This window comes from Agelaius tricolor, unplaced genomic scaffold (assembly GCF_023055355.1).
Source record: "Agelaius tricolor isolate 1412-34295 unplaced genomic scaffold, bAgeTri1.0.p SCAF_68, whole genome shotgun sequence".
Classification (NCBI taxonomy): Eukaryota; Metazoa; Chordata; class Aves; order Passeriformes; family Icteridae; genus Agelaius; species Agelaius tricolor.
The window spans coordinates 395561-420257 of record NW_027269328.1 but is presented as its reverse complement, the minus strand read 5'-3'; the positions used below and the strand labels follow the sequence as shown (position 1 = coordinate 420257).

The 24697-nt window shown below is 62.7% G+C and overlaps 1 protein-coding gene across 4 annotated transcripts in view; it reads left to right on the top strand.

Annotated features, from left to right (window-relative positions):
• Positions 1–24697, top strand: part of DNMT3A (DNA methyltransferase 3 alpha) — a 51941-nt gene extending 27244 nt beyond the window's left edge. For 3 of the 4 annotated variants that reach the window (XM_071417182.1, XM_071417180.1, XM_071417181.1), the window contains exons 5-23: positions 571–620; positions 1316–1462; positions 6670–6885; positions 7408–7566; positions 7855–7962; positions 8478–8634; positions 8767–8919; positions 9034–9078; positions 10603–10682; positions 10786–10898; positions 13796–13979; positions 14490–14574; positions 15091–15236; positions 16471–16561; positions 16651–16799; positions 17977–18062; positions 19083–19152; positions 19515–19633; positions 21214–24697. In XM_071417182.1, coding sequence (XP_071273283.1) covers positions 571–620; positions 1316–1462; positions 6670–6885; positions 7408–7566; positions 7855–7962; positions 8478–8634; positions 8767–8919; positions 9034–9078; positions 10603–10682; positions 10786–10898; positions 13796–13979; positions 14490–14574; positions 15091–15236; positions 16471–16561; positions 16651–16799; positions 17977–18062; positions 19083–19152; positions 19515–19633; positions 21214–21355 — 2300 coding nt within the window. In that variant the 3' untranslated portion in view covers positions 21356–24697. Of the gene's footprint in view, positions 1–570; positions 621–1315; positions 1463–6669; positions 6886–7407; positions 7567–7854; positions 7963–8477; positions 8635–8766; positions 8920–9033; positions 9079–10602; positions 10683–10785; positions 10899–13795; positions 13980–14489; positions 14575–15090; positions 15237–16470; positions 16562–16650; positions 16800–17976; positions 18063–19082; positions 19153–19514; positions 19653–21213 lie in introns of those variants that run through there. The other variant, XM_071417184.1, reaches the window with a different exon arrangement.

The following is a 24697-nucleotide window of genomic DNA, read 5'->3' as shown; positions in this document are numbered from 1 at the left end:
AAAGGGTCTATGCCAGCCTGCAGGGCACCATCCCAGTGTCACCCTGTGCCACCCCCGTGCCTGTGCCAGCCTGCAGGGCACCATCCCAGTGTCACCCTGTGCCACCCCCGTGCCCGTGCCAGCCTGTGGGGTGCCAGCAGTGAGTGTGAGCCCCCTGTCGCCGCCGCCCCCGCTCCCCGGCGGTTCTCAGCCCCGGAAGCCCCGGGGTTTGTTTGTAGCCGCTTTCCTGGCAGCTCTCTCTCGCTCTCTCGGCAGAGCCGCGGCGCGGATGTGCCGAGCACAGGAAGCAGCAGCGGGGCTGCGCCGCTTCCCCTTCCCGCGGGGGGGTCCCTGCCCCGGACCCCCAAACCCGCCGGGGCAGCGGCTGCACCCACCCGGGAGCAACCCCCGCGACCCCCGCCCGGCCTGGGGGGATCTGGGGGCCTCTGGACGGGCTGGGGGGCTCTGGACGGGCTGGGGGGACCCCTCTCCCCCCTGGAGTCCCGGGTAGGGGTCCCATCGCCCCGTGTGGGTCCCGGGGGGTCCCAGCCCCACACTGACACTGACGGTCGCTCTCTGTTCCGTGGGCAGGCAAGGACGAGAAGGAGGAAAACAACAACTTCGACAGCCTGAAAATGGAGGCAAGTACGGCCTGGGGCTGCTCCCTGCAAGGATGGGCACAGGAGATGGGCACAGCCACCCCAGGAGATGGGCACGGCCCACCCCAGGAGATGGGCACAGGCACCCCAGGAGATGGGCACAGGCACCCCAGGAGATGGGCACAGCCCCACAGCCACCCCAGGAGATGGGCACAGCCCCACAGCCCATCCCTGGAGGTGGCACAGCCCCACAGCCCAGCAGGCAGTGTGGTGCTCCTCTGCCCACGGGCACCATCTCCCCCTGCTCCCTCAGCCCCAGGCAGATCTGTGCCTGGATGGTGCCAGTGGTGCCCACCAAGGTGCAGCTGTGATGCCATGGCCTCCAGGTCATGTGCTGTGCCCCCTGTGCCCTGTCCCCTGTGCTGTCCCATGTACTGTGTCCCCTGTGCTGTCCCCAAGCTCAGCCCCTGTCAGGTCCCAGCAGTGCCCTCACCCCTCTCTCTCTGCCCTGGCAGTGCCCTCAGCCCTGGCGGTGCCCTGGCAGTGCCCTCAGCCCTGTCTCTCCCCCTGGAAGTGCCCTGGCAGTGCCCTCAGCCCTGTCTCTCCCCCTGGCAGTGCCCTGGCAGTGCCCTGGCAGTGCCCTCACCTCTCTCTCTCTCACCCCTGGCAGTGCCCTCAGCCCTGTCTCTCCCCCTGGCAGTGCCCTGGCAGTGCCCTCAGCCCCGTCTCTCCCACAGGGCTCTCGGGGGCGGCTCCGGGGCGGGCTGGGCTGGGAGTCGAGCCTGCGGCAGCGGCCGATGCAGCGGCACACCTTCCAGGCAGGGGACCCCTACTACATCAGCAAGAGGAAACGCGACGAGTGGCTGGCACGCTGGAAGAGGGAGGTGAGGGCTGGCACCGCCAGGGTGGGCACCGCGGGCTCACTGAGCCCTGGGGCTGCCACAGCGCCACCGGGGTGGGCACCGAGCCCCGAGGGTCCCATGGCACCAGAGGAGGGGGCACTGAGCCTCAGGGCTGCCATGGCATCACAGGGGTGGGCACCAAGCTCCGAGGGTCCCACGGCACCAGCAGCGGTGGCACACGGGGACACTGAGCCCAGAGGGTCTCTCAGCACCAGCGGGGTGGGCACCGAGCCTCGGGGCTGCCATGGCACCACCAAGGTGGGCACACGGGGCCACCGAGCCCTGAGGGTCCCATGGCATCAGCGGGATGGGTACGTGGGGACAGCGAGCCCTGAGGGTCCCATGGCATCAGCGGGATGGGTACATGGGGACAGTGAGCCCCCAGGGTCCTTTGGCGTTGGTGGCTCAGAGCCTGGGCCAGGACTGGGGATGGTGGCACAGAGCCCAGGCCGGGGCTGGCCGGGCACACAGGGGACAGTGGGCACACACAAAGCTCAGGTGGGCACACGGGGCTGGTGGAAGGGGTGCTCTGTGCTGCCGGTGGTGTTGCTGCCCCACTGGCACCTGAGCCTGGCCCCCCAGCTCTGTTCCTCACCCCTGTGCCCCCGGGGCTGCCCTCTCTTGGCAGCCGCGGGCAGTGGACCCGTCCTTCTCCCGGGGAATGTGCCAGCCATCCCTTTCCTGCCCCCGGGATGTGCCCCCCGTTCCTGCCCCCGGGATGTGCCCCCCATTCCTGCCCCGGGATGTGCCCCCCGTTCCTGCCCGCAGGGTGGGATGTGCCCCCCGTTCCTGCCCCCGGGATGTGCCCCCTGTTCCTGCCCCCGGGATGTGCCCCCCATTCCTGTCCCAGGATGTGCCCCCCGTTCCTGCCCGCAGGGTGGGATGTGCCCCCTGTTCCTGCCTGTTTCCTGGGAAGAGGCATGTGCCACAGCCAGGCTCGTGGCAGGAGCCTGGCACAGGCAGGGGGCAGCCATGGTGCTGGCAGCTGCTCGTGGGCAGCAGGGACAGGGGCTCTGTGGGGTCCCCATCACACCCCTCACCCCGTTCTCAGCATTGTCCCCACTGCCACCGGGTCTCCCTGGCAGTGTTTCTGTGCCCTTGTGCCACCTCCTTGGCACTGTTTGTAGCCCTGCTGCCAAGCACCCTCCTGTTGGCACCTGCAGGGATGGTGGCACAGCCACGGTGTCCCCACAGGACACAGGGCACAGCTGGCATGGCCACAGTGTCCCCATGGGGCACAGGGCATGGCTGACACAGCCTCGGTGTCCCCATGGGGCACAGGGCACAGCTGGTACAGTCACAGTGTCCCCATGGGACACAGGGCATTGCTGACATGGCCACAGTGTCCCCATGGGACACAGGGCACAGCTGGTACATTCACAGTGTCCCCATGGGGCACAGGGCATGGCTGGCATGGCCACACACAGGGTGTGCCCCCTTCCCTCCTCCTGCAGGGGTCCCAGGACAGCCCCCCTGCCCTGCCCCATCTGTGAGTTCCTCTCCATGGAGCCCCCAAACCACGAGGGCCTCCAGAGCTGTCACTGGTCACTCCTGGACGCTGATTTTGGGGAGCAGAGCTGGCTGGTGGCCCAGTGACAATTCACAGCTGCTGGGGTCACCCCCTCTGTGCCACCACCGCCCGTGTCCCACTTTGGGGACACTCCGCACCCACCACCCGTGTCCCACTTTGGGGACACTCCGCACCCACCGCCCATGTCCCACTTTGGGGACAGTCCCCACTCTCTGTCTCAGCTGGGGTCACCGACCCTGCTACCGTGGGCACAGGGACAACCCAGCCCCCTCCAGCCTGGCCTCCTCTTCCTCACCCCTCAGCCCCTGAGGGTGCAGCTGGCATGGGGACAGGGACACCCAGGGTCAGTGCAGGGACAGGGACACCCGGGGTCAGTGCAGTGACACCGACACCTCACCTGGGCACAGTGTGGGGACAGGGTCAGTGCAGGGACAGGGACACGGGGACAGGGACACCCAGGGTCAGTGCAGGGACAGGGACAGGGACACCCAGGGCAGGCGCTGTCCCTCTCGTGTCCACGTTGGACCCCTCAGGCTGGGACCCCCCCACCCCGTGCCCGCTGTGGAGATGGGGACAGAGGTGGGACCGTGGGGTTGGGATGAAGGGGGTGGGGCAAGGGATGAAGGTGGGGATGGAATGGAATGGGATGGGATGGAATGGAATGGAATGGAATGGAATGGAATGGAATGGAATGGAATGGAATGGAATGGGATGGAATGGAATGGAATGGGATGGAATGGGATGGAATGGAGAGGGGATGGGAATGGGAGAAAGAGGGGGATGAGGATGGGGCTGGGGCAAGGACAGGGAATGGGGTGAGATGGGGATAGGGGTGGAAGGGGGGTGGGAATTGGGGCAGGGGATGGGATGGAATGGAGAGGGGATGGGGATGGGGATGGGGATGGGGATGGGGATGGGGATGGGGATGGGGATGACAATGCAGGTGGAATGAAGGTGGAGATTAGGGTGGGGGTGAAGCAAGGACAGGGATTGGGGATGGGGCAGGGATTGGGTATGGGGCAGGGTCTGGGGATGGATGGAATGGGGATGGGGATGGGGATGGGGATGGGGATGGGGATGGGGATGGGGATGAGAGTGGCAATGCAGGTGGAATGAAGATGAGGATGAGGGTGGGGGTGAGGCAAGGACAGGGATTTGGGATGGTGCAGGGACTGGGGATGGGGGATGGAATGGGATTGGGGATGGGGCAGGGAATGGGGGTAGCAATGGAGGTGGAATGAAGAGGGAGATGAGGGTGGGGGTGAGGCAAGGACAGGGATGGGGGATGGAGCTGAGGATGAGGATGAGGATGGGGGTGGACAGGGCTGCCAGCGCTGCCGGTGGCCCCAGGGCAGAGATCGCTTGGGACAATTGTCCAGCGGGGATATGCAGACGATGTCCCTTAACGACCGGCGATGGGACATTTCCTGTCCCCCCCGGGCAGAGCGGGGCCCGGTGGGATCGGCACTGAGGGGAGGACAACAGGTCCTGCTGTGACCCTGCCCCGGGACACTCCGGGTGGCACCCACCCCGTGTCCTTTGACCCAGGGCCACTCGTGTCCCCAAACATGCCAGGTCCCCAAAGCCCGAGCTGGGGGTGGCAGGGCAGGGGTCCCGCTGCCACCCCGGGGTGACACTACCCCCCCTTGGCACACAGAGGGGTCCCGGGGACACTGGGGACACCGGGGCTGGCAGGGCATGTCCTGGGCTGCAGGGACCCGAGCGTGGCCCGTCCATACCGGGCCGAACCGGGACAGTGGGGCGGTGCCAGCCCCGTGCCAGTGACTGTACTGGGCTGTACTGGGCTGAACTGGGCAGTGTGACCAGTGACTGCACTGGGCTGAACTGGGACGAACTGGGCTGAACTGGGCAGTGTGACCGCAGACCAGTGACTGCACTGGGCTGAACTGGGCTGAACTGGGCAGTGTGACCACAGACCAGTGACTGCACTGGGCTGAACTGGGCAGTGTGACCACAGACCAGTGACTGCACTGGGCTGAACTGGGACGAACTGGGCTGAACTGGGCAGAGTGACCCCAGACCAGACCGGTGTCCATCCCGGGCCGAACCGGGCAGAGTGACCCCAGACCGGTGTCCATCCCCGGCCAAACCGGGCAGAGTGACCGGTGTCCATCCTGCCGGTGCAGCCAGACCGGTGCCGCCCCCCCCCAGTCCCGAACTGGTGCCACTGGTGCGGGGGGCGGGGGCGGCTCCCGCCGTGCGGGGCGAGGCCCCCGGGGCGCCGCCGCCCCCGCCCCGTCCCGGCGCTCCGCACAAAGGCCGGGGGGCCGCGGCCCCGGGACAAAAGGCGGCGGGAGCGGCCCCGCGGCGTGCGGCGCAGCCAGCCCGGAGCGGAGCACGGCCCGTGAGTACCGGGAGGGACGGGCCGGCACCGGGGCACCGGCGGGACAGCGGAGCCGGGGCGAGGAGCACCGCCACGGGGACTGGGGTCAGCCCGGGAGGACACCGGGACCGGGACCGGAGCGCTCGCGGCCGTTCGGCTCCGTCCGGTTCCGTGCCGGGACTCCGCTCGGCTTCGTTCGGTTCTGCTCGGAACCGTTCGGTTCTGCTCGGGACCGTTCGGATCCGTCCCGGAGACCGCTCGGCTGTCTCCGTTCTGCTCGGCTTCGCTCGGCTCCGCTCGGTTCGTCCCGAACCTTTCGGTTCTGCCCGGTCCCTTCGGTTTCGCTCGGTTCCCTTCGGGTCCGGCCCGAGCGCCGTTCGGGTCTCTTCGGCTCCTCTCGGTCACTCCGGTTCCGCTCGGCTCTTTTCGGTTCCGCTCGGTTCCACTCGGGCCCTTTCGGTTCCCCTTCGGTTCCGGTCCGGCCCGTGCCCCCCGCGCGCCCCCCCCCCCGCCCCCCAGCGCAGCCAACCAGCCGGGCCGGGAGGCACCACGTGACCCGGAGCCCAGACAAAGGGCCGCCGGGCTGACCCGCACCGGCCCGGCCGGCTCCGCGCGTTCCGGCTCCGCGCGTTCCGCCCCGGCCCGGGCCCGGCCGTTCCCGCGGGTACGTGAGCGGCACCGGCACCGGCAGCACCGCGGGCCGGGCCGCACGGGGAGATCCCGCCGGGGCCGGGGAGCTCGAGGGGGAGCACCCGGAGAGGGTGAAATGGACCGGGATGCGCTGCGAGGGTGCCGGGATAAGCACAGAGGGTACCGGGATGGGCCCAGGGGTCACGGGATGGGCTCGGGGGTACCGGGATAAGAACAGAGGGTACCGGGATGGGCTCCGGGGCTCCCGGGACAAACACAGAAGGTACCGGGATAAGCACAGAGGGTACCAGGATGGGCTCGAGGGGTCGCGGGATGAGCATAGAGGGTACCGGGATGCATGCGGGAGTCACGGGAGAAGCACAGAGGGTACCGGGATGGGTTCGGGGGGTACCAGGATAATCACCGAGGGTACCGGGATGGCCCCGGGGGTACCGGGATATGCACAGAGGGTACCAGGATGGGCCCCGGGGCTCCCAGGATAAGCGCCAAAGGTACCGGGATGGGCTCGGGGGTCCTGGCATGGGCCCCGGGGTAAGTTCTGGGGGTCCCGGGGGTCAGCGGGGGAAACTGAGGCACGGGCGCTGGCCGCCATCCCCGCGGCGGGCTCCCCGGGGCCCCGGTGCCGTGCCGTGCCGTGCCATGCCGTGCCATGCCGTCCCCCAGGCCGAGAAGAAGGCCAAGGTGATCGCCGTGATGAACGTGGTGGAGGAGCCGGCGCGGGCCGAGGCGCAGAAGGAGGAGGAGGCCAGCCCCCCGCCCGGGCCGCAGCAGCCCACCGACCCCGCCTCGCCCAGCGTGGCCACCACGCCCGAGCCTGCCGTGGCCGAGGCCGGCGACAAGAACGCCTCCAAGTCGGCCGACGACGAGCCCGAGTACGAGGTGAGGGCCGGGCCGGGCCATGGGGACACTGCCAAGGCAGTGGGGACACTGCCGAGCTGTGGGGGGACACTGCCGAGCCAGGAGTGACACTGCTGAGCCATGGGGACACTGCCGAGGCAGCAGGGACACTGCCGAGCTGTGGGGGGACACTGCCGAGCTGTGGGGGGACACTGCCGAGCCGGGAGTGACACTGCCAGGACAGCAGGGACACTGCCAAGCCAGGGTGACACCACCGAGGCAGCAGCAACACTGCCAAGCCATAGGGGGACACCACTGAGCCATGGGGACACTGCAGAGACAGCAGGGACACTGCTGAGCCATGGGGACACTGCCAAGCCATGGGGACATCCCAGGGCACTCCTCCACCTCTAGCAGCAGCAGCTCCCTCTCCAGCCTGCCAGGACCTGGCCCTGCCTCCCCTCCCGCCCCACCTGGAGGCACCGGCCGGGCCGGGTGTCACCGTGCTGACCCTGCCCTGTCCCCTGCCCTGTCCCCTGCCCTGTCCCCTGTCCCCGGCCGCAGGACGGGCGCGGTTTCGGCATCGGTGAGCTGGTGTGGGGCAAGCTGCGCGGCTTCTCCTGGTGGCCCGGGCGCATCGTGTCCTGGTGGATGACCGGCCGCTCCCGCGCCGCCGAGGGCACCCGCTGGGTCATGTGGTTCGGGGACGGCAAGTTCTCCGTGGTAAGTGACACCCCGGGGGGTGGGTGACACCCTGCGGGGGTAGGTGACACCCCTCATGGGCAGGTGGCACCCTGGGGTAGTAAGTGGCACCCCTCGGGGCTAAGTGACACTCCCAGGGGGTGAGTGACACCCCTCAGGGTAAGTGACACTGTGGGGTGGTAAGTGACACCTTGTGGTGGTGAGTGGCACCCCTGTGGGGGTAGGTGGCACCCCTCAGGGATAAGGGGCACCCCAGGGTGACAGTGGGTGACACTGGTGTCCCCACGGCTGTCTCCTGTCCCTCCCCAGGTGTGTGTGGAGAAGCTGCTGCCCCTGAGCTCCTTCGCCAGCGCCTTCCACCAGGCCACCTACAACAAGCAGCCCATGTACCGCAAGGCCATCTACGAGGTGCTGCAGGTGAGGGGACACTGCCGAGCCCATGGGACATTCCTGAGTCTGGGGGGGACACTGCCAAGGCAGCAGGGACACAGCCGAGCCCTGGGGACACTGCCAAGGCAGCAGGGACACTGCTGAGCCATGGGGACACTGCTGAGCCATGGGGGGACACTGCCAAGCTTGGAGTGGGGGCACTGCCAAGGCAGCAGGGACACTGCTGGGCCTGGGAGGTGGCACTGCCAAGCCATGGGGACATCCCAGGGCACCAGCTCCACCTGTAGAAGCAGCAGCTGCCTCTCCACCCTGCCAGGACCTGGCCCTGCCTCCCCTCCTGCCCCACCTGGAGTCTCTTAGGGGGTGTGGGGACCCCCTAAGGACATGTGTGCTCCCTAAGGGGGCTTTGGGGTGTCTGGGAGTCAGACAGGCAGACAGAATCAGCTGTCCCACACTGGGGGGACCCTGGCTTTGGGGCTCCTGTGTGAGAGCAGCCTGGGGGACCCCCAAGGATGGGCTGGTGACACCTGCACACCCCACAGGTGGCCAGCAGCCGGGCCGGGAAGATCTTCCCAGCCTGCCCCGAGAACGACGAGAGCGACACGTCCAAGGTGGTGGAGATCCAGAACAAGCAGATGATCGAGTGGGCCCTGGGTGGCTTCCAGCCCTCGGGCCCCAAGGGGCTGGAACCCCCCGAAGGTCAGCACGGACTGGGGACACTCCCAGGGTGGCACTGGCCTGGGCAGGGGGGTCCCAGGGGGCTGGGGGACACACGCTGGTGATGTGACCCGATGGGGGGACACCACTGATGGCCCCACTGGTGACCCACAGAGGAGAGGAACCCCTACAAAGAAGTTTACACGGAGATGTGGGTGGAGCCCGAAGCAGCCGCCTACGCACCGCCCCCGCCCGCCAAAAAACCCCGCAAAAGCACAACCCAGGAGAAGCCCAAGGTCAAGGAGATCATCGACGAGCGCACCCGAGGTACCCCTGTGCCCACCCTCCTCCTCTCTGGGGGCTGCTCCCCCTTGTCCCCCGGGGGTCCCTCCCTTGTCCCCCCTGGCCGGGGCAGCCCCTGAGTGTCCGCTGTTCCCCCAGAGCGGCTGGTGTACGAGGTGCGGCAGAAATGCAGGAACATCGAGGGTGAGTGTGGGGCTGGGCACGCCCTGCACCAGGGGATGGCCTGGGGGCTGTCCTTGCCTCTCTGGGCTGGGGGTGTCTGTCCCTGCCTGCCTGGGCAGGCCCTGCACCAGGGGATGGCCTGGGGGCTGTCCCTGCCTCTCTGGGCTGGGGGTGTCTGTCCCTGCCTGCCTGGGTATGGGGAGGGGTCTGTCCCTGCCTCTCTGGGCTGGGGGGGCTGTCCCTGCCTGCCTGGGTATGGGGAGGGGTCTGTCCCTGCCTCTCTGGGCTGGGGGGCTGTCCCTGCCTGCCTGGGCAGGCCCTGCACCAGGGGATGGGCTTGGGGGACTGTCCCTGCCTCTCTGGGCTGGGGGATCTGTCCCTGCCTCTCTAGGCTGGGAGGCTGGGGGTTGGAGGGGTCTGTCCCTGCCTGGGCACGTCCTGCACACAGGAATGGGCTGGCGGGTCTGTCCCTGCCTGCCCGGGGATGGGGGGTCTCTCCCTGCCTGCCTGGGCTGGGAGGGGGGTCCTGTCCCTGCCTGGGCATGTCCTGCACCTCGGGGTGGGCTGGCGGGTCTGTCCCTGCCTGCCTGGGGATGGGGGGTCTGTCCCTGCCTGCCTGGGCACCTCAGGGCACAGGGGATGGGCTGGAGGGGCTGTCCCTGCCTGCCTGGGCACCTCAGGGCACAGGGGGCACACAGGGGTGTGGGGCAGCTCAAGGGAGGAAGGCCGGGCTTGTCCCACCCTCAGCCTGACTGGCAGAGGGACAGCAGCCGTGACATGGCAGTGGCCAGCCCTGGGTGGTGGCAGGGCCCACCCTGGGTGGTGGCAGGGCCCACCCTGGATGGTGGCAGGGACCCCCCCCGGGGCTGTTGGGGTCTGGGGTGGCGCTGGAGGGCACTGGGGGTCCTGCCAGCTGCTGCCAGGGCTGGTCCCCAGCTCTGCTGTGACCCCAGCATGGGGTGAGCATGTCCTGGGGACTGCAGGGCAGGGGTCAGAGTGTCCCCAAGCTGGGGTGGGGTACCGGGGTGATAGCTCAGGGTGTCCCCATGCCAGTCTGGGGTGCCAGGGTGATAGCTCAGGGTGTCCCCATGCCAGTCTGGGGTGCCAGGGTGGTGGCTCAGGGTGTCCCCATGCTGGGGTTGGGATGTCCCCACCATGCTGGTGTGGGGTGCCAGGGTGATGGGTCAGGGTGTCCCCACCATGCTGGCATGGGTTGCCAGGGCAATGGCTTAGGATGTCCCCATGCCAATGTTGGGTGCCAGGGCAATGGCTCGGGGTGTCCTCATGCTGGGTTGGGTGCCAGGGTGATCAGTCAGGGTGTCCCCATGCCAATTAGGGATGCCAGGGGTGATGGCTCAGGGTGTCCCCACCATGCTGGTGTGGGGTGCCAGGGCGATGGTTTGGGGTGTCCCCATGCCAGGGTGGGGTGCCAGGGCGATGGTTTGGGGTGTCCCCATGCCAGGGTGGGGTGCCAGGGCAATGGTTTGGGGTGTCCCCACCATGATGGTGTGGGGTGCCAGGGCAATGTCTCCCCTTCTCCCCCAGACATCTGCATCTCCTGCGGGAGCCTCAACGTGACCCTGGAGCACCCTCTGTTCATCGGGGGGATGTGCCAAAACTGCAAGGTACACTGTGGGGCACGGCCTGGGGGGCTCACAGGGTGTACCCCACCCTGAGGGGGGGTCCCCAGTGTCCCCAGGCCCACGGTGACACCCCGGCTGTCCCCAGAACTGCTTCCTGGAGTGTGCGTACCAGTACGACGACGACGGCTACCAGTCCTACTGCACCATCTGCTGCGGTGGCCGCGAGGTCCTCATGTGTGGCAACAACAACTGCTGCAGGTGCCAGGGGGTGCCAGGGGCTGCCTGGGGGTGCCAGGGGCTGCCTGGGGGTGCCACAGGGGTGCCTGGGGCTGCCTGGGGGTGCCACGGGGCTGGGCTGGAACCAGGCAGCTCCCACTGGGGCCCCACTCCTGTCTGCCCTGAGGCTGGGCCAGTTTGGTGTTGCCACATTCCTGCCACGTGCCCTTGGTGATGCCAGTCCTGGTGTGGCACTGGGGGGGGTTGGTGATGTCCCAAACCCTGGGAAGGTTTGGTGGTGCCAGAGTCTTGGCATAGGAGTTCACAGTCCTGGTTTGGGGCTGGGATGTTTTGGCAGTGCTGTGGTCTGTGGCACAGGAGCAGGTGGGTATGGTGGTGCCAGGGAGGTCCTGGTGGTGCCAGGGAGGTCCTGGTGGTGCCACTGTCCCCATGGACGTCAGGCTTTGGTGTCCCAGTCTGGGTAGGATATGGTGATGCCACAGTCCCACCATGGTCAGTGATGCCAGTCCTGGGGGAGGTTCTGGTGATGCCAAGTCCTGGTGTGGAAATTCAGTGATGTCATTAGGAAATGTGTGGGAATTCAGTGATGTCATTGAGGAAATGAGTGGGAATTCAGTGATGTCAATAAGGAAATGTGTGGAAATTCAGTGATGTCATTGAGGAAATGAGTGGGAATTCGGTGATGTCATTGAGGAAATGAGTGGAAATTCTGTCATGTCAATAAGGAAATGAGTGGGAATTCGGTGATGTCATTAGGAAATGTGTGGAAATTCAGTGATGTCATGAAGGAAATGAGTGGAAATTGGGTGATGTCATGAAGGAAATGAGTGGAAATTCAGTGATGTCATTAGGAAATGTGTGGAAATTCAGTGATGTCATTAGGAAATGAGTGGAAATTCAGTGATGTCAATAAGGAAATGTCCCAGTCTGAGCATTCCTGAGCCTCCTGCGCTGTCACACTGCCAGTGCCAGGGACTGTCCTGCTGTGGCCAGAGCCCTGTGGCTGCAGATGGCACCACCCCACACACAGACCCTGTTTCCCCCCTGGCTCCAGCCCACTTTGCCAATGGCAGTCTCAGATGTCTCATTCACTAAAGCCATTTATTTGTGGCACAGAAATGCAAACACAGCTGAGCTGATGCCTCTGAGGAGGGATCCCCACTGAAGAACCCCTGGGTTTTGTCCCCTCAGTGCCCCCCTCTCCAAGTCCCTCCAGAGTCCTCAGCTCTGTGCACCCACCTGGCTGGCAGGCAGCTCTTTATCTCCTTGCTTGTGTTATCTGGACTCCTGCTGGGCCTCTGTGTCCATCCACAGGCTGGGTCACCCTTCCTCATCCTCTTTGTTATTCCAAAGCTCAGCAGCTCAAGCTGGGGCTCCACCCAGAGCTCAACCTCTGCAGCTCAATCTGCATTTCAGACCCATACCTGGACCGGATTTATTCACCTCAGCACCAAAGCTGGGATATTTTGTGACAGGCATTACAAAATATCCTAATATCCAGTCCTGATGTGGAGCTAGAGAGGTTCTGGTAGTGCCACAGACCTGGCATGGAAATCAGGTGCTGCCAGTCCTGCTGTGGGGCTTGGCAGGGTTTTGGTGATGCCACAGCCCCAGCATGAGAAGTTCTGGTGATGCTTCAGTGCTGCTGTAGGATTTCAGTGGTGCCAGTCCTGCTCTGGGGCTGGGATGTTTTAATCATGCCACAGTCCCCCTGTGTAGGGGCCTGCTGTAGGATTTCAGTGGTGCCAGTCCTGCTCTGGGGCTGGGAGGATTTCTGATGTCCCAGTGCAAGAATGGAAGGATTTTCATGGTGCCACATTCCTGCCCTGGGCTGTTGATGATGCCAGTCCTGCTTTGGGATGTTTAAATGCTGCCACACTCCCCCTGTGTAGGGTTGGGAGGTTTTGGTAATGTCCTGGTCCAGGTGTGGGACTGTGGGAGTTTTGGCAATGCCCTGGTCCTGCCTGGGTGGAGCTGGGGAGGTTTGGGTTATGCCACAGTCCTGCCATGGGGTTTTGGGTGATGCCAGTTCTGGTTTGGGGCTGAGGAGGTTCTGGTGATGCCACAGCCCTGCCATGGGGTTTTGAGTGATCCCAGTTCTGGTTTGGGGCTGAGGAGGTTCTGGTGATGCCCCAGTCCTGCCATGGGGTTTTGGGTGATCCCAGTTCTGGTTTGGGGTTGGGGAGGTTTTAGTGATGCCACAGTCCTGCCATGGGGTTCTGGGTTATCCCAGTTCTGGTTTGGGGCTGAGGAGGTTCTGGTGATGCCCCAGTCCTGCCATGGGGTTCTGGGTGATCCCAGTTCTGGTTTGGGGCTGAGGAGGTTCTGGTGATGCCACAGCCCTGCCATGGGGTTCTGGGTGATCCCAGTTCTGGTTTGGGGCTGAGGAGGTTCTGGTGATGCCCCAGTCCTGCCATGGGGTTTTGGGTGGTGCCAGGTCTGGTTTGGGGTTGAGGTTTTTGGTGATGCCCCAGTCCTGCCATGGGGTTCTGGGTGATGCCAGTCCAGCTGTGGGGCTTTGGAGGTTTTGGCAATGATGAGATCCTGCAGGGCTGGGGAAGGTTCTGGCCAGGCTCCAGTGCTGCTGTGGAGCTCAGGAGCTCCACTGATGGCCCAGGTCTGGGGTGGGACAGAGGCTTTTGGTGATGCCACGGTCCTGCCATGGGGTTTTGGGTGATGCCAGGTCTGATTTGGGACTGGGGAGGTTCTGGTCATGCCACAGTCCTGCCATGGGGTTCTGGGTGATGCCAGGTCTGGTTTGGGGCTGGGCCAAGCTTTGGCAATGCCCGGTCCCAGCGTGGAGCTGGGTCTCACACCAGGGCTGGCAGTGGGCAGCTCTGAGGGACCCCAGCGGGCATTGCCCAGTCCTGGTGGTGCCCACCCTGGCAGGAGCCGACCCTGGGTGCCCCCCGTGCCAGGTGCTTCTGCGTGGAGTGCGTGGACCTGCTGGTGGGCCCGGGGGCGGCGCAGGCGGCCATCAAGGAGGACCCCTGGAACTGCTACATGTGCGGCCACAAGGGCGTCTACGGGCTGCTGCGGCGGCGCGAGGACTGGCCCTCCCGCCTGCAGATGTTCTTCGCCAACAACCACGACCAGGAGTTTGTGAGTGCCCCTCCCCAGCGATCCCCGGACCCTCCCTGCTGACCCCCAGCCCCTCCTCTCCCCACTGACCTCCAAGCCCTGCCCTGCTGACCCCCAGCCCAGCCCCTCCCCTTCCTACTGACCCCCCAGCACTGCCCTGCTGACCCCCAAGCTCCTCCCCTCTGACCCCCAGGTCCCTCCCTGCTGACCCCCAGGTCCCCCTCACTGACTCTCCAGCCCCTCTCCACTGACCCTCAGGTCCCCACCTGCTGACCCCAGCCCCTCCCCGCTGACACCCAAGCTCTTCCCCGCTGACCCCCCCAGCCCCTCCCCACTGACCTCTGCCCCACTGACCCCCAGCCCCTCCCCTCCCTGCTGACCCCCAATCCCTGACCTCCCAGCCCCTCCCCCCCTGCTGACCCCCATCCCCTGCCCCACTGATCCCCCCAGCCCCCACCGCCAGTGACCCCCAGCCCCTCCCCACTGACCCCCCCAAGCCCTGCCCCACTGACCCCCCATGCCCTGGTGCAGGACCCCCCCAAGGTGTACCCGCCGGTGCCCGCTGAGAAGAGGAAGCCCATCCGGGTGCTCTCGCTCTTCGATGGCATCGCCACAGGTGGGTGCGGGTCCCTGCCCCCATGGCCCGTGCAGGGCCCCCCCAGGGCATGTGGGGGTTGGAGCAGCTGGGGTGGGAGCAGCTGGGGTGGGAGCAGCTGGTGGTCTCAGGCCACGGGGTGTGGAGAGGTGTGTGGGTGTGCCCATGGACAGGTGTGGGTGTTCCTATGGATGTTCTGGGGACAGGTGTGTGGGTGTTGCCATGGACAGGTGTGTGGGTGTTCCTGTGGATGTTCTGGGGACAGGTGTGTGGATGTTTCCATGGACAGGTGTGTGGGTGTTCCCATGGACAGGTGTGTGGGTGTTCCTGTGGATGTTCTGGGGACAGGTGTGTGGGTGTTCCTATGGATGTTCTGGGGACAGGTGTGTGGGTGTTCCCATGGGTAGCCCCCCCTGTCTGCTCCACCCCAGGGCTCACACACCAGAGGGGAGAGCAGGAAGGGGTCAGCCCTGGGTTGTGGGACAGCTGGGGACAGGGCTGTGGACCCTCTAACCGTGCATGGCCCACTCCCCACAGGGCTGCTGGTGCTGAAGGACCTGGGCATCCAGGTGGACAGGTACATTGCCTCCGAGGTGTGCGAGGACTCCATCACCGTGGGCATGGTGAGGCACCAGGGCAAGATCATGTACGTCGGGGACGTCCGCAATGTCACCCAGAAACACGTAGGTGCCATCCTGACCCCCTCCCTGCCAGCACCAGCACCCCCAGAGCCTTGGGGCAGCCCTCAATGTCACCCAGAAACACGTAGGTGCCATCCTGACCCCCTCCCTGCCAGCACCAGCACCCCCCAGAGCCTTGGGGCAGCCCTCGGGCCCAGGGTGGGGGTGTCAGGGTGTCCTGAGTGGGACCCCATGGTCCTGGTGGGTCCCTTCCCACTGGGGAGCTCGGCCACTGTAGCTGCTCTGTGAGGGCCCCAAGGAAGGAGGAATATGAGGAGAGCTCCATCTTATCACAAGGCTAATTAATTTATTTATACTATTACTATAGTATTACTTTATTACTATCTTATTCTATATATCTAAAACTGAACCTGCCAAGCACTCAACCCTGCACACAACTGCTCTGAATCACACACACACCTGGCCCTGAGAGGCCAAGGAAACCAAACCCCATCACCCTGGGCAAACAATCCCCATATGGCTTTCCACTTTTGCACAACACAGGCACAGCAAATGAAATAAGAATATTCTTGGGAAGAATTGTGCCTTGCTTTTCCCTGTGAAGAGAAATATGGGGCTACACACTTGGCCCTGATAGGCCAAGGAACCCAAACACCATCACTTTGGGTAAACAATCTCCATATTGTTCATCATGGGTAGACAGGGAAGCAGACCTGGGATTTTTTTATTGGCTTTTTTTTCTTCTTTTTTAAACATCGTGATGGATCTTGGTAAATTTTGCTTTGTTTGAGGCACCATGTCTGCAGGAGTACAGCAGTGCTGTAAGGGCCCCAACAAGGGGAGAGGAATGTTGCATCTGCTTCCATGGATATCAGAAGGCTAATTAATCACTTTATTATACTGTATTATTCTATACATCTAAAACTGAACCTGCCAAGCACTCCACCCTGCACACACAGCTTTGAATCTTGTGTCTGTGCCGTGACAGTCTGACACACACACACACACACCTGGCCCTGACAGGCCAAGGAACCAAAACACCATCACTGTGGGTAAACAATCTCCATGTTGCATTCTACTTCTGCACAAACACAGGCACAGCAAGTGATAAGAACTGTGTTTCCTTTCTCTGGGGTTCAGGCAATGTGAATCCCAGCAATATTCTTGGGAAGAATCGTGCCTCGCTTTTCTCTGTGAGAACCGTGGGGCGCAGGCCCCCATCGTGGCTGCGGCAGCACCTGGCTCACCTGGGCTCTCCTTGCTTTCCCTCTTGCAGATACAGGAGTGGGGCCCCTTTGATCTGGTCATTGGGGGCAGCCCCTGCAACGACCTGTCCATCGTCAACCCGGCCAGGAAGGGTCTCTATGGTAGGACAGGGCTGGGGCTGCACAGGGGTGACAGAGGGCTGGTGAGACCCCCAGCCCTTAGCCCAGCCCCTCCTCTCTGCTCCCCACAGAGGGCACGGGGCGCCTCTTCTTCGAGTTCTACCGCCTGCTGCACGAAGCCCGGCCCAAGGAGGGCGACGACCGGCCCTTCTTCTGGCTCTTTGAGAACGTGGTGGCCATGGGAGTGAGTGACAAGAGGGACATCTCGCGCTTCCTGGAGGTCAGTGCCCGCCTGAGGCCACCCCCCTGCAGCCCTGGGACCCGCAGGTCCCAGCCCCACGGTGTTTGGAAGGACGGGAGGCTGCTAAGGAAGGCAGGAGCCTCCCCTGAAATGGAGAATGTGAACCCTCCCCACCCCTCTGAATTGCCAGAAATTTTAAATTAAAGGGGCTCTCAGGTAAAACATATGGGAGCAGGAAATAACAGTTCTTAAATAGGGAAAAGAAAAAAAAAATCTTCCTGTTTCTGGCACTCATTTGTTGTCTTTTCCCTTTCGGGATACCAGCAAGATCGTGTCACAAATGCTACAGAAAGCATCACATGGAAAGAAACCAAAGTTCCTCTTTTATTACACACACCTATGTCAACAGCCACTGTTATAACCCATCCAAATTAAGATGTAGGCAAAACGGAGAAAATTATTGGATTACAAGAAACTTGGGAAAAAGTGGTGATAGATTTGGAATTGAATGTCCAAAAGGAGAGAGATGGACTTGTTTTACATTTAATCTTAAAAATACAGTTCAGGATTCGGTAAAAAAAAAACAAATAGTAAACAAAAAGGTGTAAAACCAGCGCAGCAATCTAACTCTGTATTGACCCCAAGTTAAAGGATAAAATAATGCAGTGCACTAGAACAGCACTGACAGAGTTGAACCCAACCTGACACCCTGTGGGTCAGGGTGTTGGTGGCAGTCCCATTGGAATTGTGGCTCAGCCCTCCTGCAGTGACAGGGGTGGCTCTGCTGGAGCAGGGATCCTGTAGAGAAGGATGGATTCTGCCTCTGAAGATCCAGGGGAAGGAGAGGCAGCTGCTGTTCCTCTGGGGAATCCCGTGGAGAAGCTGTGCTGCTGTCTCAAAACCTCTGGATTATATCTGGGTAGGAATGCTTGGCTCCTCCCTCTGGGCAGAGCATCTCCCATGGGATGCTGTAGTTCTTATCAGTCATGCAGGGACATTCAATAGCTGTTATCAGCAGATGTCCCCTCCCTAGGGAGGTGTGATTGTGGTCACTCAGAGAGAGAGATAAGGCAAACTGCTCACTTGACAAAGATAATCTGTGATGCAGATGGTAATAGAAAACATCCTGCATTGCCATGTGGAACCCTGGCTGGCCAGCCCCACTGGCCCTACCCCAGGGACAGGTCTGACCCTTCTCCCTGCCTCCCTCCCTCAGTCCAACCCCGTCATGATCGATGCCAAAGAAGTGTCTGCAGCACACCGGGCACGCTACTTCTGGGGGAACCTGCCCGGCATGAACAGGTGAGCAGGCAGAGCTGAGCCCTGGCTGGCCCTGGCAGGGTGGGCTGTGCTCCTGGACAGCTCTGGGAGGGTGGGCTGCACTCCTGGACAGCTCTGGGAGGGTGGGCTGTGCTCCTGGACAGCTCTGCAAGGGTGGGCTGCACTCCTGGACAGCTCTGGGAGAGTGGGCTGTGCTCCTGGACAGCTCTGGGAGGGTGGGCTGTGCTCCTGGACAGATCTGGCAGGGTGGGCTGCACTCCTGGACAGCTCTGGGAGGGTGGGCTGTGCTCCTGGACAGCTCTGGGAGGGTGGGCTGCGCTCCTGGACAGATCTGGCAGGGTGGGCTGTGCTCCTGGATAGCTCTGGGAGGGTGGGCTGTGCTCCTGGATGGTGCCTCTGGGAGGGTGGGCTGTGCTCCTGGACAGCTCTGGCAGGGTGGGCTGTGCTCCTGGATAGCTCTGGGAGGGTGGGCTGTGCTCCTGGACAGATCTGGCAGGGTGGGCTGTGCTCCTGGATAGCTCTGGGAGGGTGGGCTGTGCTCCTGGACAGCTCTGCAAGGGTGGGCTGTGCTCCTGGACAGCTCTGGGAGAGTGGGCTGTGCTCCTGGACAGCTCTGGGAGGGTGGGCTGCACTCCTGGCTCCTCCCTCAGCTCAGGTGTGGCTCTGGGGGTCCCCTGACCCTGGTCAGGGCTGGGCAAGAGCAGGAGTCTGACAAAGAGTTGATGGCACTGCCTAAAAACCTGCAGTGGTTCTCCCATGGGGGTGGCTGGTCCTGTCCCAGCTCTCTTGTGCTGGAGGGGTGGCACTAGGCTGTCCTTGGTGTCCTTTGTGTCCCTCTTGGATGTTGGCTGTGTAGTGGCCATACATGGGCCCCCACAGGAATTGCCTCTTGCCCATTACTGCCACACACCCCCAAAACGGCCATGGCCACCCTGTGACCCCCACAAACCCCAGCTGGAGACCTGCCCTGTGCCCACGGTGGGGAGGGGACAGCATGGGGACACAGTGCTGCCACCCCCTGCCCACCATCTCTCCCCCCAGGCCGCTCGCATCCACCGTCAATGATAAGCTGGAGCTGCAGGAGTGCCTGGAGCACGGCAGGATAGCAAAGGTCAGCCTGGGCTGGGGGTGAGGGGGCCTCAGGGGGCAGGAGGGGGGTCCCAGTGCTGTCAGCAGCAGTCCCAGGCTCCATGGGGTGCAGGGTGGGGGTCCCAGTGCTGTCAGCAGCAGTCCCAGGGTGTCTGGGGTGCAGGGTGGGGGTCCCAGTGCTGTCAGCAGCAGTCCCAAGGTGTCTGGGGTGCAGGGTGGGGGTCCCAGTGCTGTCAGCAGCAGTCCCAGGCTCCATGGGGCACAGGATGGGGGTTCCAGGCTCCATGGGGCACAGGATGGGGGTTCCAGGAGGGATCAGTGGTGGCTCCCAGGGTGGGATTTGCTCCAGCCCAGCCCAGCCTGACCAGCCCGTGCCTCTTGCAGTTCAGCAAAGTGAGAACCATCACCACCCGCTCCAACTCCATCAAGCAGGGCAAGGACCAGCACTTCCCCGTGTTCATGAACGAGAAGGAGGACATCCTGTGGTGCACAGAGATGGAGAGGTAGGGGACAAGGACATCCTGTGGTGCACGGAGATGGAGAGGTAGGGGACAAGGAGGACAGACATCCTGTGGTGCACGGAGATGGAGAGGTAGGGGACAAGGAGGACAGACATCCTGTGGTGCACGGAGGTGGAGAGGTAGGGGACAAGGACATCCTGTGGTGCACAGAGATGGAGAGGTAGGGTGGGTTGGCCCTGGGGCTCACACCCCGACCCTGATTTAATGTGACCTTCTGCTGGGTTCAGGGTGTCCCCAGCAGGCTGCAGGGGTCCCAGATAGTGCAGTCCTGTTTGGGACAGACTGTCCGAGCTCCCAAGCAGTTCTTAGCCACAGGCCACCTTAGCAAGCTTAAGTGATATCAGCTCTTTAGTGATTATCAGCTCGTTGTGATTTCAGCCCTTCAGCTTGCTAGGTGCCTTGGGCAGATGCTGGGAGAGAGAGGAGAAGGCTGTGTGGGGTTCCACATCGATGTCTGAATTGATTCTTCCTTGAAGGGTCCCAGTGACGGCTCTTCTGTGAGAGCTGGGCAAAACCAGCTCTTTATATAGGGCACAGGGGTTTCAGAAATTGTCCAATAGCAAGGGTTGAAGGAAAGTGACCTACAGGGTTACAGAGAGATAAACAAGGGTTAAGGAAAGGGATCTATAGGGTTACAGAGAGATAAACAAGGATTAAGGAAAGGGATCTATAGGGTTACAGAGAGATAAACAAGGGTTAAGGAAAGGGATCTATAGGGTTACAGAGAGATAAGCAGGGGTTAAAGGAAAGGGATCTATAGGGTTACAGAGAGATAACCAGGGGTTAAGGAAAGGGATCTATAGGGTTACAGAGAGATAAGCAGGGGTTAAAGGAAAGGGATCTATAGGGTTACAGAGAGATAAACAAGGGTTAAGGAAAGGGATCTATAGGGTTACAGAGAGATAAACAGGGGTTAAAGGAAAGGGATCTATAGGGTTACAGAGAGATAAACAGGGGTTAAAGGAAAGGGATCTATAGGGTTACAGAGAGATAAACAAGGGTTAAAGGAAAGGGACCTATAGGGTTACAGAGAGATAACCAGGGGTTAAGGAAAGGGATCTATAGGGTTACAGAGAGATAAACAGGGGTTAAAGGGATCTATAGGGTTACAGAGAGATAAACAGGGGTTAAAGGAAAGGGACCTATAGGGTTACAGAGAGATAAACAGGGGTTAAAGGAAAGGGATCTATAGGGTTACAGAGAGATAACCAGGGGTTAAGGAAAGGGATCTATAGGGTTACAGAGAGATAAACAGGGGTTAAAGGAAAGGGACCTATAGGGTTACAGAGAGATAAACAGGGGTTAAAGGAAAGGGATCTATAGGGTTACAGAGAGATAAACAGGGGTTAAAGGGATCTATAGGGTTACAGAGAGATAAACAGGGGTTAAGGAAAGGGATCTATAGGGTTACAGAGAGATAAGCAGGGGTCCAAAGGTGGAAGAGGGGCTTCCAGCCCCTTCACCATGACTTGGCATTCCCTGCCTGGGATGCTGAAGGCCAGGGAGGCACTGCAGGAGCTGTGCCTGCCCCGCTGACCCCTCCCTGTCCCCGTGTCCCGCAGGGTGTTTGGCTTCCCCGTGCACTACACGGACGTGTCCAACATGAGCCGCCTGGCCCGGCAGAGACTGCTCGGCAGGTCCTGGAGCGTGCCGGTGATCCGCCACCTCTTTGCGCCCCTGAAGGAATACTTTGCCTGCGTTTAGAGATGGGCAGGGACTGGCCACACTCACGGAGCGAGTCGGTAACAAACCCATCCACGCCAAGAGAAGTGAACACACGGAATGAGAGAAGAGTCAGCACCCAGAAGAGAGACGGGATTTCGCAGCCCGACGGGAACCCAGCACACGTCTCCCCGAGCGAAAGGGGTCGGTGTCCTCTCCGGAATTTCCCAGGATCAGCTTTAGCTATTTAAAAACAAACAAAAACCACAAGAAGCAAACAAAAGAAAAAAAAAAAACCAAGATGGCGAAAGCAAACAAACGACGACGAAACGGAAGAAAAAAAAAAAAAAGAAGAAGAAAAGAAACCAAAACCTTTTTTTTTTTTTTGGGGTAACCTTTTAATTTTCCGCTCTTTTCTGGCTGGGTTTTCCTGTCGGTTTGGTTTCCACTTCTCGGAGCAGCGGGCGAGACGAGACGCCAGCGCCGCTCTCGGAGAGGGGGAAACGGCAGCGGGAAAGCCCAGCGGGGAGGGAGGCGGAGGAGGCAAAGGAGACCCTGCTCTGCTCCGAGACCGCTCCGAGACCGCTCCGCTCCGTCCGCGCCAGCAGCGCCCGGCCGGCCCGGCCCCGGCCCCGGCGGCTGAGCCTCGCTCTGTTCCACCAGCACCGCTCTCCGGTGACATGGAGCCAACCCGGCAGGGAGGCCGGGAACACACACACCACACACACACCTTTTCTACAGTATTTTGGGTGCCTACCACACGGGAAACCTTGAAGAGAGCAGATCCTAGAAGCCGCTGTTACCTCTTGTTTACAGTTTATATATATATGATAGATATGAGATATAGATATATATATATATAAAAGGTACTGTTACTACTGTACAACCTGACTTCATAATGGTGCTTTACACAGCGGGGTGAGTCGAGACATCAGCTTCCACGTTGCCTTACGTGCCGGGCCTTTCCGAGCGAGCGGCAGGGCCGGGGCGGCCGGGCGGAAGCGTCTCCATCCCGAGTCATGCAATAACCTTTTTCTGTCCCGAACGGAAGCGCCTCGGCGGTGCCCCCCTGCCCCACCGGCGCCACCCCACAGCGTACTGGTGCTCTTCTGCGTACGTGGTGTCCGCCAGGGCCCGTGCCGGCCGTGCCCCGCCGCTGCACGGGGTGGCACCGGGGCGCGGCGCCGCGCACGGGCTCCGGCCGAGGGCGGCGGCGGGGACGCCGGCGGGGCAGGGGGGACGCAGCGGCGCCCGTGCCGGAGCGCGGCCGGGGCGCTTCGGGCATGGCGCGGGGATGGCCGCGGCTCCCGGACCCTGGTGCTACATCCGCGGGGCCGGGCTGGCGGCAGGAGGGCGATGCCCCGGCGAGCCGGGAATGGGACCCCGGCGGCGTCGCCGCGGCCGCCGGGCCATCGCTCCCCTGCCCGCGCGCGGTTCGGAGCGAGCGCGTCCCCTCGGTGCCCGCTGGGGTGACGGGGCACGGCGGCGGCGGCGGCGGTGGCAGCGTCGGTGCTGGCGGCCGGGAGCCGCGGTGTGAGCGGAGCAGGTGCTGGCAGTGCTGCGGTGGATGGTGCTATGCTCCGGCGGGCAGGGACTGGTGCTAGGGCGCGGGGAGGCTCCCGGGGCCCGGGCCCGTCGCCGTCTCTTCTCTAACTGTGAAAGGTGCGGGCCCGGGGCCGCGCTCGCTGCGGGGTGCTGGCTAATGGCAGCGAGCCGCGGCCCGAGCGCCCCGAGGTGCTGGGACCGATGGCGGCGAGGGGCCCCCAGCTCCCCTCCCTCCTGGTGCTACTGGGGGCTCGGGGGCCCCTCTGGGTGCGGGGGGCATGGGGAGCTGAGCTGGCACAGGCGGCCGCGGTGGGGGCACCGCGGGGCCTGGCTGTGCCGGGGAGTGAGGGTGGCAGGCCGGGGGGCACCGGCCCCAGGCTCTGGGCTCCTGCTCGCTCCCGGGGCCGGGTGGCACAGGGTGGCACAGCAGGGCACAGGACCGCTGCACCGGGCACAGGTCCTGCCTGCCTGCTGCTGTCTGAGCCCATGAGCCCATCCGTGGGGCTGGCATGGCCACAGGTGTCCTGTGTGGGGCACGGTGGGCACTGCGGGTCCTGCATGGCCCTGCAGCACTGCTGCAGGTCCTGCATGGATCCATGCCCCTGGCTGCGGGTCCTGCATGGATCCGTGCCCCTGCCTGTGGGTCCTGCATGGATCCACTGCTCTGCCTGTGGGTCCTGCACAGTCCCACAGGCCTGGGTGCTAGTGCTGCACGGCCCTGCAGCACTGATTGCAGGCCCCGCGTGGCCTCGCCATGGCAAATGCAGGGCCTGCATGGCCCTGTGTCACTGGGTGCTGATCCTGCATGGCCTTGAGGTGCTGGGTGCTGCTCCTGTACGGCCCTGCAACGTTGTTGGCAGGTCCTGCACGGCTCTGTGGCACTGGGTGCTGACCCTGCGTGGCCCTGCAGCTCCGGGTGCCGGTGCTGCCCGGTGCTGCGGCGCTGCCGGTGGGTTCTGCACGGCCACGCGCTGGGTTTGGGGGTCCCGGCGGACCCCCGGGGCCACCCCAGCTCAGCCCAACCCTGCAGCTCTTCCTGGGACCCCCCTGGCCCTGCTGCACCTTTGAGGGCTGGGTCCCAGCAGGTGCTGCAGCACGGCATTGGCACGGCCGGTGCCGGTTCTGGTGCCGGTTCTGGTTCTGGCGCCGGTTCTGGTGTCGGTTCCGGTGCCAGTTCTGGTGCCAGTTCCGGTGCCGGTTCCGGCGCCGTGGGAAGCAGGTTCCTGCTGGGAGCAGGTGCCGGCGGCGGTGGGGACTGTGGGGATGCCTGGGGCAAGAGTTCAGTTTTTAACGTACCCGACTCACGTCTTTTTTTAAACAAAAACAACCAGACAAATTCTGTTGCACAGCCCTAGATGAAAACTCAAAACAACACAGCAAGGCCTGAATTCCTTAAGATCCGCCGAGGGAGTGGGGACAAACACGGTGCTAAAACATTTTATTAAAAATATATATTGTTAAATTAAGTCTGCTGTCTGGACAATGACTGTTTTGTTTCTCGTAGTGGAGTTTCAAAGAGCACTATTATTTTACTCTTATATATTATTATTAAAAAAAAAAACAAAAAAGAAAAAGGCATTTTAACTTTGTACTTGAAAACTAAATGAGAGATTTCATGTGTTTTAGCCTAGACATTGAAGTAGCTGACGCTTAACTATTTGTGGGAATCATGTACTCATCATCCCGAGGAATACGCTGTAGAGCTGGTACCCTCCTTCCTCCCTCCCTCCTTCCTCCCTTTTCCCTCCCTTTGATTTGGCTCCGCCGCCACATTCCCGGCGCCGCCGCGGCCGCCCCGGCTGCTCTGCCTCCCCTTCTCCCACCCCCCCGGTTTATTTT